Source organism: Theobroma cacao, chromosome 7, assembly GCF_053813885.1.
Source record: "Theobroma cacao isolate CCN51 chromosome 7, ASM5381388v1, whole genome shotgun sequence".
Lineage (NCBI taxonomy): Eukaryota > Viridiplantae > Streptophyta > Magnoliopsida > Malvales > Malvaceae > Theobroma > Theobroma cacao.
The window spans coordinates 7,707,813-7,721,330 of NC_142645.1; the positions used below are offsets into that span (position 1 = coordinate 7,707,813).

General features: G+C 35.6%; 1 protein-coding gene across 1 annotated transcript; it reads right to left on the reverse strand.

Moving 5' to 3' along the window:
- Positions 1–2,560: 2,560 nt before the first annotated feature.
- On the reverse strand, positions 2,561–7,749 carry LOC148761595 (uncharacterized). The gene is made up of 4 exons (XM_088808554.1): positions 6,778–7,749; positions 5,972–6,115; positions 3,296–5,302; positions 2,561–3,104 (listed from the first exon to the last, which is right to left on the reverse strand). The coding sequence occupies exons 1-4, from the start codon at positions 7,688–7,690 to the stop codon at positions 2,740–2,742; spliced, it is 3,429 nt and encodes a 1,142-aa protein (XP_088664680.1). The 5' UTR covers positions 7,691–7,749; the 3' UTR covers positions 2,561–2,739.
- Between the last annotated feature and the right edge of the window lie 5,769 nt (positions 7,750–13,518).

Sequence of the window (13,518 nt, forward strand, 5' to 3'; positions counted from 1 at the left end):
CAATAAGTCTGAGAATACTGCAAACGTGGTTGGAGATGACTTTGATACTTTTGAGGAAACTGATAATGTTCTTGCAATTACTAATTGTAACCTGATGGATACATGGATCTTGGATTCGGCTTGTTGCTTTCATATATGTCCTAGGCGTGATTGGTTTACAACTTATCAATCTGTTGATATGGGCACTGTACAATTAGGAGATGATTTCTCTCTCTCAGTTGTTGGGATTGGCACAATTCGAATCAAGATGTTTGATGGTATGGTAAGAACACTTGAGGTAAAACATGTCCCTGACATGAAAAAGAATTTAATATCCTTGAGTTTGTTAGATAAAAAGGGCTACAAATATAGTGGCCAAGATGGTGTCTTGAATGTATCTAAAGGAGCCTTAACTATCATGAAGGGCAAGTTATCCGGTGACCTTTATTGTCTAGTGGGAAACACGGTCATTGAAACTGTTTCTGTGGTCTCATCTAATGATCCTGAAGATGATGTAACACGTTTATGGAATATGAGATTTGGTCATATGAGCGAGAGAGGGATTAGAAAACTAAGTAAGCGTAGTTTGCTGTGTGGTCAAAAGAGTGGAAAGCTAGATTTCTGTGAGCAACATAGAGTGAAATTTAGCACTAAAACTCATCAAACCAGGAGTACAGTAAACTACATCTATTTAGATTTGTGGGATCCTTCTCCGGTGGCATCAAAAGGTGGATCATTATACATGTGGATCTTTATTGATGATTTTTCAAGAAAGGTGTGGACGTATCTTCTAAAGGCTATGAGTGAAGTGTTAACCACCTTTTTGCATTGGAAGGTATTGATCGAGAAGCAGACTAAGAAAAGGATCGAGAGCTTTCGGACAAACAAAGGTTTGAAATTTTGCAAAGGTGAGTTTGGTCTATTCTACAAGAATGAGAAAATCGTTAGACATCGCACTGTCGACAAAACACCATATCAAAACGATATTGTAGAATGGATGAAGAAAACACTTTTGGAGAGAGCAAAATACGTGTTCTCAAATGTTGGCCTAACCAAAGTATTCTGGACAGAAATTATCAACATGGCTTGCTACTTGGTAAATCGGTCTCCATCAACTGCAATTGAATTTAAGACTCCCAAGGAAGTTTGGTCTGGTAAGCCCGCTGATTATTTTATATTGAGAGTATTTGGTTGTCCTGTTCATGTTCATGTGAGTGATGGTAAACTTGAGTTGAGGGCGACAGAGTGCATATTCCTAGGCTATGCATATGGGGTGAAGGGTTATTGGTTGTGGTGTACTAATTGTAAGTTCCCCAAGTTTATGGTGAGTCGGGATGTTACCTTTAACAAGTCTGTATTACTTTGTGGGATAAAGTCTAGAATTGCAAACACATCAGACCAAGAAGTTGGCAAGCAGGTGGAGCTTGAAATCAATACTCTTGTGACAGTGCGAGATGATAGTGAAATCCAGAAAGAATTGCAAGAGGTACAAGAATTGGTATCTCAACGAAGCATTACTTGTATTGATGGTGATTTTGATTCTTATGTTTTATTTGTGGAAGTAGAGATTGATGAGCCTTACTTTTATCATAAGAAAATTATATATGTCGAGTCTTCTAAGAAGATTGAGTCTCTACACTGGGATCAAACATGGGAGCTTGTGAAAACACCTAAAGTTACTATTGAAGTTGGCTTAGTGTGTGAAGGAGGTGCAAACATTAGTCGTAATGTGGTTGGCTTTTCCAAATCAGATTTTGCTGGTGATCTAGATAGTAAAAGATCTTGAATGGGGTATGTGTTCACTCTCTCAGGGTCTGCGATCAGTTGGAAAGTAGTAGCTGCTTTGTTTACAACTGAAGTTAAATATATGACTGTGACCGAGACTGTGAAGGAGGCCTTATGGCTTCGAGACTTGGTTAGTGATCTTTGTTTTGGACAAGAATCTAGATGTGAGATTGTAGTAAAGAAAATAGCTACAGATGAAAATCCGGCAGATATGCTAACTAAGTCAGTTTCTGGGATAAAGTTCAAGCATTGCTTGGACTTGATCGGTGTTCGTAGTGCTTGAGGCTCATTGGGGCAGTGGCGGTGTCGACAGAGATTGGTTCGTAAGGTGGAGCTTGGTGAATTCAAGCCTAAGGTGGAGATTTGTTAGAATAGTCTTGAATTGTGATTTAATTGGGATTGTTTAATTCTAATTAAATTAGTATACCTTACAAAATAGTCTTTAAATCTAGTTAGATTAGAATAACAATTCCTAATTCTATTAGGATAAGATTCCTAATTATATTAGGATAAGGTTATTGTATTTTGCACTATAAAAGGACCCTATGGGTTAAAGAATAATTATCACCTAGATTTAGAGAGAGTGATTTAGGTGTACGTGGGATAAGGGTTATGAGTTTGAGACTGTTCTTGTAATCTCCTGATTTTTCTCTTAGTGAATTTTTCTCTGTTGTTGTGCCCGTGGACGTAGGTCATCAAAAGACCGAACCACGTAAATTCTTGTGTTCTTGTGGGTGTGCTTGATTTCTTTCTTTCTTTATTCTATTGATTGGGTTAGATCTTAGGCAATTCTTTAGAGACAATTCCGTAATTTCCCAACATGAAGACTATTCTTTCTAAGATTTTCAAATAAAAAACCATATCAGGACAAACCGCTGCCTCAGAAACAAAGGAAAGGGAGATAAAGACAACGATAGTTTCAGAGAAAACCTTTTTTCCTTTTAGGAAAATTGAAAAGCCAGCTACATGATGGTCTCATTGGCAGGCCTGCCCGTTCAAATCCTTTAAAAACTTGATTTTGATCATCTTCAGCTTAGCAACAACGTCTTTCATGTCAATCCTCTCTTCCGGTGATTCTTTTGAACACTCCAATGCTAATTGCAAAACAGATAATGCACAGTCCTTTATTGCAAAGTGTCCTCTCTGTCTATTACTTAACAAATTGGTATCTACAACTTGCATTAATGCAGATGGTATTGACTCAGTCACCCAATGCTTTAAGCTCCTTTCTTCAGTAAACATTTCATCTACGGGTTTCTTTCTTGTGAAAGTTTCCATAAGAAGAATACCAAAACTGTACACATCACCTTTTGTGGAAACAATTCCTTGAGATCCGTATTCTACATATATGATTTTATGGAACACATCATCAGAAAATGCAATACAATGTTACATATGAATCAGTTATGATAATTAATAATCAAACCAATTTTTAAAAATGTAATTATCTACTTCGAAGAGTAACTATGTGCAAATTCTTGTGTGCTTATGGGCCAATTGCATGATTTGAACTATAAAATAGTAGCATTACCTGGTGCCATATACCCAATTGTTGCTAGTGTCATGGTGTGTATTGTTGAATCCTCTTTTTCACCTAACAGCTTTGCGATGCCAAAATCCCCAAGATGTGCAACCATATCTTCATCTAGAAGAACATTGCTGGGTTTTAAATCGCAATGGATCACAGGTGTTGTACAGCCATGATGAAGGTATTCCAATGCAGAAGCTACATCGATCATTATGTTCAACCTATGTAAGGTATCTAGAAAATGGTTATGAGAATACAACCACTTCTCGAGACTTCCATTAGGCATTAACTCAAGTACCAAGCCTTTAAAATCAAGGTTACAACAACTACTTATGATCTTGACTAAATTTCGATGGCGAATGTTGCGCAACACCTCACACTCAATGTCAAAGCTCTTAAATGCTCCTTCTGACTGCAAATTGAAGACCTTTACTGCAATGTTCAGTCCATCTGAAAGAGTTCCTTGGTATACTGATCCAAAACTCCCTACACCAAATAATTTGCTTTCCGAAAATCCATTTGTAGCCTGATGAAGCTCTTGGTATGAAACTGTTCTCCATTCTGCTAATGCCTGCAAATTTTCTTGATCTGTTGGCAGATTTACGTTCAGGTTCCTTTTTTTGGAGCAAATGATTACCAAAGCTAGTACTAATATTGTTGAGCCAACTGGCACTAAAATATATTCTACTAGCTTAATAGCTTTCTTAGAATGATGACTAAAAGAATTAGTTTTGCATGGTCGGAGTGGAAGCTGCAGTCGAGGTGTAGTACATAGTGCTTTATTCCCCATAAATGATCGAACAGAGTAGTTGGGAAAGGTTCCTCCATCCGGAATTTCTCCTTGTAGTCTATTGAAAGAGACATTGAAATATTCAAGATACAAGAGTTTCTCTAAGGGCTTGGGAATGATTCCAGAGAAATTATTCCTTGACAAATCCAAGAACTGCAATCCTTTCAGGCCCCCGAATGACTCAGGTATAGACCCTTGCAATCTGTTACCAGATAATGAGAGATAAGTCAGGTCTTTAAGATCACCAATGCTTCTCGGGATTTCACCTGATAATTGATTTTTGGAAAAATCAATATTATAAACAACCTTCCACTTTCCGATGTCAATCGGGAGAGCCCCACGTAGGGTATTGGAAGACAAGTTTAGTTGCAAGATATCTACAAGCCTTGTCAAGGTTGAGGGTATTGAGTCCGTAAACTTGTTGCGATCTAAAAGTAAATGTCTAAGAGAAATGAGATCACCCAAGCATTCTGGTATTGGTCCAACCAATTTGTTACCCGCGAGATACAAGAAAAACAAACTCTTCAATTGGCACAATTCAGCTGGAATGGATCCTTCTAACTTGTTTCCTTGAAGAGAGAGACTTTGCAAATTCCTTAATCTTCCGATTGTGGTGGGAATAGCAATCAGTACATTGTTATCTAAGTTCAAGCCAATCAAGTTGCTTAGGTTGCCAATTTCTCTTGGAATACTGCCTTTAATGTTGCAACCATAAGCGTTAAATTCTTGAACAGAGAGGTTTCCGATGGAAATCGGAAGTTTACCACTGATCAATGGATTTGTATCAAATGCCAAAAATTTCAAGTCTTTGCAATTTGCCAAAGACGATAGAAAGCTCAAACCTGAAGATGGTGTGCTAGCCAAATTATTAACCCCTAGGCCGAGTACTTGTAGATCTCTTAGATTGCCAAGGTCAACGGGAATATATCCAGAAAATGAATTCATTTCCAGGCCAAGCATAGTAAGCCGAGAGGCATTGGAGATAGAGGTAGGTATGGGTCCACTGAGCTCATTTTCTCCAAGTTGAAGGATTTCAAGTTTCGGAAGCCAAATACCCGTGCTTGATGGAAGATAGCCTGAGAGCCGATTTAGAACTAGTACAATGAACTTCAAGGTTGAGCTGTTAAAGATAGGAGGAGGGATGAGTCCAGAGATATGGTTATTTCCTATGTACAAGCCTTCCAATTTTGGTAGGTTGCCAATCTGAAGTGGTATTTTACCTGCCATAAAATCAAACAGTCGTTCCATTCTTCTAATGATCCACAAATAAATGACAGAAACAAACGAAAATGTTATTTACACACACATCTCGCTATGGCTAATTTTATTTATTTATTTAAATAAGTATATTTTATTAGTCATACAACCAAAATGCCATGTTAATAAAATGATTATGCAAACAATATATCGCCCATAAGTGAAAAGGTATTTGATGCATTTGAGGACAGTTTGTGTAGTGAGCTCAAGTTGTCTATACATGAACTAAACAAAATGCTTGATTTTTATTTGAAAACATCTTATTCTTTTTGTTTTGGAAGATGAAAATTTTCATTTTCTCTACACTATTTGAATAGATGGGAGAGTAATGTTGGGACTTTCTAATTTAATTGCCAAATAGATTTAGATTATAATGTAAGTAATTGGTTGGTGTTCAGCTTGTTTACTTTGTAAACAAGTTTGGCTCTTGAAAAAAAAATACTAGTCTTATTAGGTAAAAGTTCTAATTGAATAATTAAAGATTCTTGGAATGCAAGGAAATAACCCTTTACTTATAAAGTATCACAACTTGTGAGAGGCTTGAGAGAAAATAAAAGTGTGTAAATAATTTGAATTTTCAAATATTAAAATATTGCAACTATACAACAACTGAATAATATAATGTGATATACCTGTCAAGTTATTGTCGTTAAAATCGAGCGTTTCAAGCATCGTTAGGTTACCAATGACGGAAGGAATAGCCCCTGTTAGTTGGCACTCTGGTAGACTTAAGTACTCCAAATTCAGAAGATTATCAATTTGTTGTGGAATTTCACCTGCATAATAAAATACTATTTCCTTTTCAAAGCTGCAATGAGGAAGGTCATTTCATTTTTCTGTATATATAAGGCTCATTTATTAAGCACAGAAGGATAACCAAACAAAGTTTTTAGGTAAACAAAAGTAATAATGCCCACACAATATGGCGAGCAAATTTTTTTCGTTTTATTTTTTAATATGAATGGAAGATATCCAAATGAAGAAAACAATATTAATAATACATAGCAGTAAATGATTGAGATACCTTAAATTATTTCCTTATAAGAAAAGGTACATCTCAACTTTTTGTTGAATAATTCGTTAGTAGAATAGCATAGAAATTACTTGGTTATAAAAGAAAAAAGAAAATTAAAATAGAAATTGAGGATCAAATGATAAAAGCTAAAAAAATAAAAGAATTGAGTCGAGTTTAAATAAAAAGAAACAGTGACAGTAAAAAAATAATATAACACCCAAAAGCCCAAAAAAAAAAAGGAGAATTGAGTCAAGTTTAAATAAAAAGAAACAGTGACAGTAAAAAAATAATATAACACTATTATAAAAAAAAAAAAAAACCCAAAAGCCCAAAAAGAGCCAACCAAAAAACAGAAAAAGAACGCTTTGCTACTGTTAGAAAGAAGGGACAAGAAATATGCTAAAAAAAAGTCTCATCTTTTACCTTTGAGGTTGTTGCTTCCAAGATACAGAATTTTAAGCATAGTCAAATTTCCTATTTCTTTTGGTATAGCCCCTTCCAAAAGATTAATAGATAAGGACAATTCTTCTAGCTCTTGGCACTTGAATAAATCAATCGGAATTGATCCAGAAAAGTAGTTCCAACTCAAATAAAGGCTTTTTAATTTAGGTAGATGATCAAATATATCTGATAAAATATGACCAGTCAAATTATTAAATGTTAACTCAATTGATTGTAGGGAAGACATGTTGATTGGGATGAAAGGTATGGAACCGGTTAGCTGGTTATCGTTGAGAAAAATCTCTAGCAATGAAGATATGCTGAAGGCTGAGGAAGGTATGGAGCCTGAAAGCTGATTGTTATCCAAATATAAAAATATCAAGCTAGAAAGATTTCCGATTACCTCAGGGATATGTCCTTGCAGATTGTTGTTATACAAACTTAAGACCTCCAGTTTTGACAAAGAGCACAAAGAAGATGGGATTTCCCCATTGAAGTTGTTGTTAGACAAAATTAGAGATTTCAACCGATGCAAATTAGCCAACTCGATGGGCAACGAGCCATGGAGACTATTGTTTCCAATGTCAAGCGAAGCAAGGAAAGACAGATTTCCTATGTCTGGCGGTATGGTGCCGACGAGATTCGTGCCAAAGAGATCCAAAGCAGTGACTCTATGGTGTCGAGATCCGCAAGTGACACCAACCCAATTGCAAATAGAGGTAGCAGTAGACCAGTTGGTTGCCAGGAGATCACTGTTGACATGGGCTTTTAATGCAAGAAGAGCTAACTGGTCTGTGCTGATGTTGGTTGTTGTTGATTTCATAGGGAATGAAACTCCAAAATTAGGCAGCAGCAACACTACCATAAGAGCCACAATGAACCGAGTGTTTCCCATGTTGAAATGAAACTTGTTAAAGGAAAAATTTTGAATTATAAATGGGAAAGATGATGTTTCTTTTTCAATACATAGAAAATGCAAAAATTGTGATGGGACCTATTTCCACATACTTCCACTGCCCTACCACACTGAGAGAGTTTAACACTTGACATATCCGGAAGAATTCTTAAAAAGCAATGTTATAGGACCATTAAAATATTATCTCCACGCAATAGTATATGAACATGTGAATTCTAGACAAGTCGCTTTCTGTCAAGGTTCATTATCCCAACGAAGAATTTTTTGGGTGGCTATAATAATACTTCCACCGTGTCATGCACCCCGAATTTTTATTGGAGTGGCCCTATGACCCTTTAACGCGATGTTCATTAAGGTTAACATTTTTCAAGCTACTAGTTTTTCTTTTCTTTGTAGCTATAAATTAAGTCTTCTCAGACGCTGACTTGGTAAGGATGCACTTATTGCATTGGCGCTATGATCCTTCTACTTGATTGTCATCAAGGTTAATATTTTTCAAGTCGCTAGTTTTTCTTGTAATGTGCTTTGCAATTCCCCAAGTACTTAATTATAATCAACAAAATTATTGCAGTCGTCACCTTTCTATCTCGCAGACAAGAATCCTTTGATTTTTCTAGATTTGTACTGTGGCAACTTTTAAGCTCTTTTCATAAGGAAATACAATAGCACTTCAATAAATTAAAGTAGGAATGTAACCGCGTCAATAAAGAAAAATATTGAATTTTTTATTCTTATTTTTTTATTAATTATTATGTTTGAATAAATTAAAGTAGGAAATCTACTATAAGTCCAAAACCATGGAATGGAACACTGCCAAATAGTCAAGCGTCATGAGATTAAGTCTTTGAGCAGTGTGTAGAAGGAGAAAAATTATTAGCCAATTATGTGTCGTCACGTGGATTTAATAATGTCATAACCATGTAATTAATTACAAAATAATTAATTTATTGTTTGAATTATTTTAAAGACATATAGTTGAACCAATTCACCTATTGGTATATATTCATCCCTTGAGATAATTTAAAGATAATATTTAAATTGGACCAAAAAAAATTAGTTATTGGTCATCCAATTTATCTCTAAATAAATCAAAATAATTTAGAGATAATATTTATATGTTTGACCAATCAAAAATTAGTTATTGGTCATCCAATTTATCTCTAAATAAACCAAGATAATTTAGAGATAATATTCATACTTTTGACCAATCAAAATTTAATCATTGGTCATTTAATTTATCTCTAATAATTATATTAATTTAGAGATAAAAATTAATTTTAATTATTTAATTTATTTCTAAATAAATTAAGATAATTTAGAGATAATACCTTACTTTGGCCAATCAAAGTTCAAGGACTTAAGGCCCGGCCAATCAAAAGACTTTTAATGAGTTATCATAATTTATCTCCAAATAAATTAAAATAATTTAGAGATAATTCATAGAGACTACATTCCCATCAAAGTCTACCACCTAACATTATAAATAGGGAGCTCCTCCAAGCCATTTTCATTCATTCTGAAGCATTCGAAGATTGAGAGCATTTTAGAGATCAAAAAGTAGAAGATTTCTGAAGTGAAGATCAAGCGACAGCGAAGTTCATGATCAAGATTAAGTCATAAAGACCCTTGAAGCGAAGATCAAGCAAGTTTGTGATCAAGACTAAGTCCAAGTTTGTGACTCTTGAAGACGAAGTGAAGAAATTAATTAGAGGAATTTTTAGAGATCATCACTCGCATCATCAAATATTTGTATTTGTCTCATAATTTTCAAGTCCAGAAATTTGGATGAGAAATTTGTGTGTACAAATTTTTGGCATGCCTAGTGGGACAATCTCTACCTCTCATCTTCTTTCTTCAAGCAAATCTCCAAATCTCTCCAAGTCGAAATGGCTCCTAAGAAGAATCTCGCCAATAAACCTACTGTCAAGCCTACTAGAGTGAATCTTGCAGTCTTTACAACCTCATCATCAAGCACAGATGCTCTAACACATCTTTATGGTACTTGGACAAAGACAGAAGCTCTTACTAAATTCTATAAGCAAACTTTCCCAATCCTCAACCAAAATCCTTTATATGATGCTTCTTCCCCAAGTTTTGAAGAAGTCTTTACCATGCAACTTGCTTCCTCTAAAGGATTAAGTACCAATCAACTCAAGGAACATGATGGCTACTTAAGCAATAGCTCTGTTTCATCATTCGCTCGCCAAAGTTCTTCGTCAAAAAGATTCTGGAATGATGGTTGTCATGACAACTAGAACAGCATCTCTTGAAGAACAAGTTGTGCCTTTTGAGAAGATTGTGGAATCCCTGACAACAAGCATCAAAGAAAAAGATGAACAAATTACCTCAATGATGGCAAAAATTAGTAGCCTTACTGGAAAGGCATCAATGGATCTTGGCCAAAATCAGCGCCAAGATAATAAGGAGAATTCCACAATGGAAGTGGAAAATAATCTCCAACAAAAATCTAATGAAGTGGTTACCACTAACCAATTGAAGGAATTCATTAAAGAAGCCATAAAGGAATAGGTGGAAAATGTCTCTCAGCCTTCATACACTTATGCCAAGCCATATTCTCAGAGGATTGATTGCATGAGGATGCCACTAAACTATCAACCGCCAAAGTTCCAACAGTTTGATGGTAAAGGAAATCCTCGTCAACATGTTGCACACTTCGTAGAAACTTGTAACAACGCTAGCACTTATGATGATCTTATGGTGAAACAGTTTGTTCACTTTTTAAAGGACAATGCCTTTGATTAGTACACAGACTTAGAGCCGGGATGATTGATAATTAGGAGCAATTAGAACGTGAGTTCCTTAATCATTTCTATAGCACGTGACATGTGGTGAAAATGATTGAACTCACAAGTTCGCACCAATGGAAAGATGTGCTTGTGATTGATTATATCCACAGGTGGAGAAATCTCAGTCTCAATTACAAAAAGCGACTGTCCGAGCCCTCAGCTCTTGATATGTGCATTCAGGGGATGAATTAGGGATTACGCTATATTCTTCAAGGCATTAAGTCTAAAACTTTTGAGGAATTAGCTACTCGCACTCATGACGTGGAATTAAACATGTCAGTACCTGAAAATCAAGGACCTTCAGTGTAAGAACCCAGGAAGGGTAAGCAAGACATCCGTAAAGGGGGCAAAGCTTTGGTAGATAAGGGTGAAGGAAAACAATCTATGACTGTAAATACCAAACCCATCAAGGTGACTACCAATTCAAAGAAAACCTAAGAAACAAAGCTTGGTCCCCCACAAGGATAAAAAGAAAATGTCTTTGAAAGAAAGATAAGAGAAAAAGTATCCTTTCCCTGACTCAGATATCGCAAGAATGTTGGAAGAACTTCTGAAAGCTAAGCTCATTCAATTGCCAGAGATGAAGCGATCGGAAGAAGCTGATCGAGTAAATGACCCCAACTACTACAAATACCATTGTTGAATTGGTCATCCTATAGAAAAATGTTTTGTCTTAAAAGACAATATCATGGGTTTATACCAGTATGAGAAAATTGAGTTTGAAGAAGAAACGACTACAACAAATGTAGCATCAGCAGCCAGCATGCTTTCTCCATTTAATGTGTGGAGCAAGATAAAGTTCAGCTCCTTTGACTATATAATGTTAGCTCTGAACATAAAGGAAACATTCAATCCTCAAGATAATGGGGGCAAAGCTTGTGGTTCTACAAGTGAGGATCTAGACAATTAAGGGTGGATCCTAGTTACTCGTCGAAGAAAAGGAAAGAAAAGTCCTCCTAAGGATAAACAAGCACCAAGAAGATCCACAATGGTGAAACAGCCATTTAGGAAGATGATGCCAAAGGTAATGCCAAGAAAAAAACATATGGGCAAGTGTAAAAATTTGATGGTGCAAAAAACTAGACGACCAATCACTTTGAATGATTTCATGCCAATGCAATTCAAAAATCAAAATCCAATTCCCACATCATGTTTAAAAATTGATGAAGATGTTGGGAATGAAGAAAAAATTAAGTTCGATTCTAATTCCTCTTATGGTGTAGAAATCACATTTTTTGACAAAGACTTATTGTTAGGGTCTACCCCTCATAATCAGCCTCTTTTTGTTCAGGGATATAGTTGTAAACAAAAGATTAATCGAATCCAAATAGATGATGGATCTACTGTCAACTTACTTCCACTAAAAACAATGAAAGAGCTTGGGATGCCTTTTAATAAATTATTGAAAAGTCACTTGATGACCCAAGGTTTCAATCTTGAAGGGCAAAGAGCTATAGGAAAAGTTAGACTTCAACTTTTCATTGATGATATGGAATCCAATCCATTGTTTCATGTGATTGATGATAACACAACATAATCATGTTGTTAGGACGACCTTGGATACATCAAAATGGTGTAGTATTGTCAACACTTCATAAATGTTTCAAATATTATAGAAATGGTCAAGTGAAGATAGTCATAGTGGATGCTAAGCCATTTACTATAGCAGAGGGACATTTGGCTGATGCTAAGTTCTATTTGGAAAATACTTTTGTGGAAAAGGTACAATCTAAAGGCGATCAGGGAAATGATGAAGGACAATCATCAAAGGAAAAGGGAAAGAAACTGTCTTCATCTACAAAGGAAAATAATGATCTTATCAAAGGCTTAAAAAATTTGACTTTGCCATTTACTAGTCTAGAAGAGTCAAAATTCGCTAAGTCTCCATTGAAAGGATTTGTAAGGCCAACAAATGAGCCATTGGTTGAACATGATGATCTTCCCTCTCAAAGAGCTAATGGTTTCGACCCTAATGCTTATAAGCTCCTAATAAGGGTTGGCTACAAGCAAAAAGAAGTTTCTAAGTTGGTACACAAGCCTAGTGAACCAACCAAAGAAACTTCACAAGATCCTTCCAAGAATCGTAAAGTTTGGCAAAAAAAGATAAATTTTTTCAAAGCCACAAAATCAAGGTTGGGATTTACACCCTTAAAGTTAAAGATTCATAAAGAAGCTTCAAGATATATAATGACTAAAGAAGTCGACGATGAGGAAGAAACCCTAGTGGGGTTATCGAGACTTTTAGTTTTTAATCGCTTGGGCATAGCCACAACTCGAACTTCAGTTTTTGATTGATTAAGCATGCTTTCAAATCGAGGTTCAGTGCTCAATCATATCAAGAAAGATTATACAAAAGGGATTTCAAGAAGTTTCGTCAGCTTAAGGTTAAAAAGAAAACCTTCACAAAAGAGGAATAAAAATAGCCTCGTGACACATGAATTAAAGAATTTTCATAGCATCATCCCTTCATGAATGAAAAGAAAGAGTGAATGGATTGTAACAAATGATGAAACATTAAAGGCTAGAAGGCGCATTGTGGTTGTGACTAAACAAACCTCATTTTCAGAAGAGGAAGAGCAAGAAGAAATGGAGATCTTCACATGTAATCACGTGTCTATAGTAAAAAGTGATGAAAAATCTGAAGAAGAAGATATCCAAGAAGCTCCTCCATCATTAGAGGAAGGAAATCGGCCTACAATTGATGAATTAAAAGAAGTTAACATAGGCACTACACAAGATCCTCATCCAATTTTCATAAGTGCTAATTTAACTTTTGAAGAAGAAAAATCTTATCTTGAACTTTTGACAAGGTATCGACACGTCTTTGCATGGACTTACAAAGAAATGCTAGGATTGGACCTTAAAGTTGCTATGCATCATCTAGAAGTAAAGAAAAGTGTTCGACCTATTAAACAAGCTTAATGACGTCTTCACCCTAACTTGATTCCCCAAACAGAGGTTGAGGTCAATAAACTCATTGAGGTTGGCTTTATTCAAGAA

Excerpts from the sequence above, each read along its gene's own strand:
- LOC148761595 (XM_088808554.1), bottom strand. The coding sequence starts at position 7,690 with ATGGGAAACACTCGGTTCATTGTGGCTCTTATGGTAGTGTTGCTGCTG. Across the intron at positions 6,116-6,777 it reads TGGAAGCAACAACCTCAAAG|GTGAAATTCCACAACAAATT; the intron begins GTAAAAGATGAG and ends TTTATTATGCAG. Across the intron at positions 3,105-3,295 it reads AATTGGGTATATGGCACCAG|AATACGGATCTCAAGGAATT; the intron begins GTAATGCTACTA and ends TCATATATGTAG.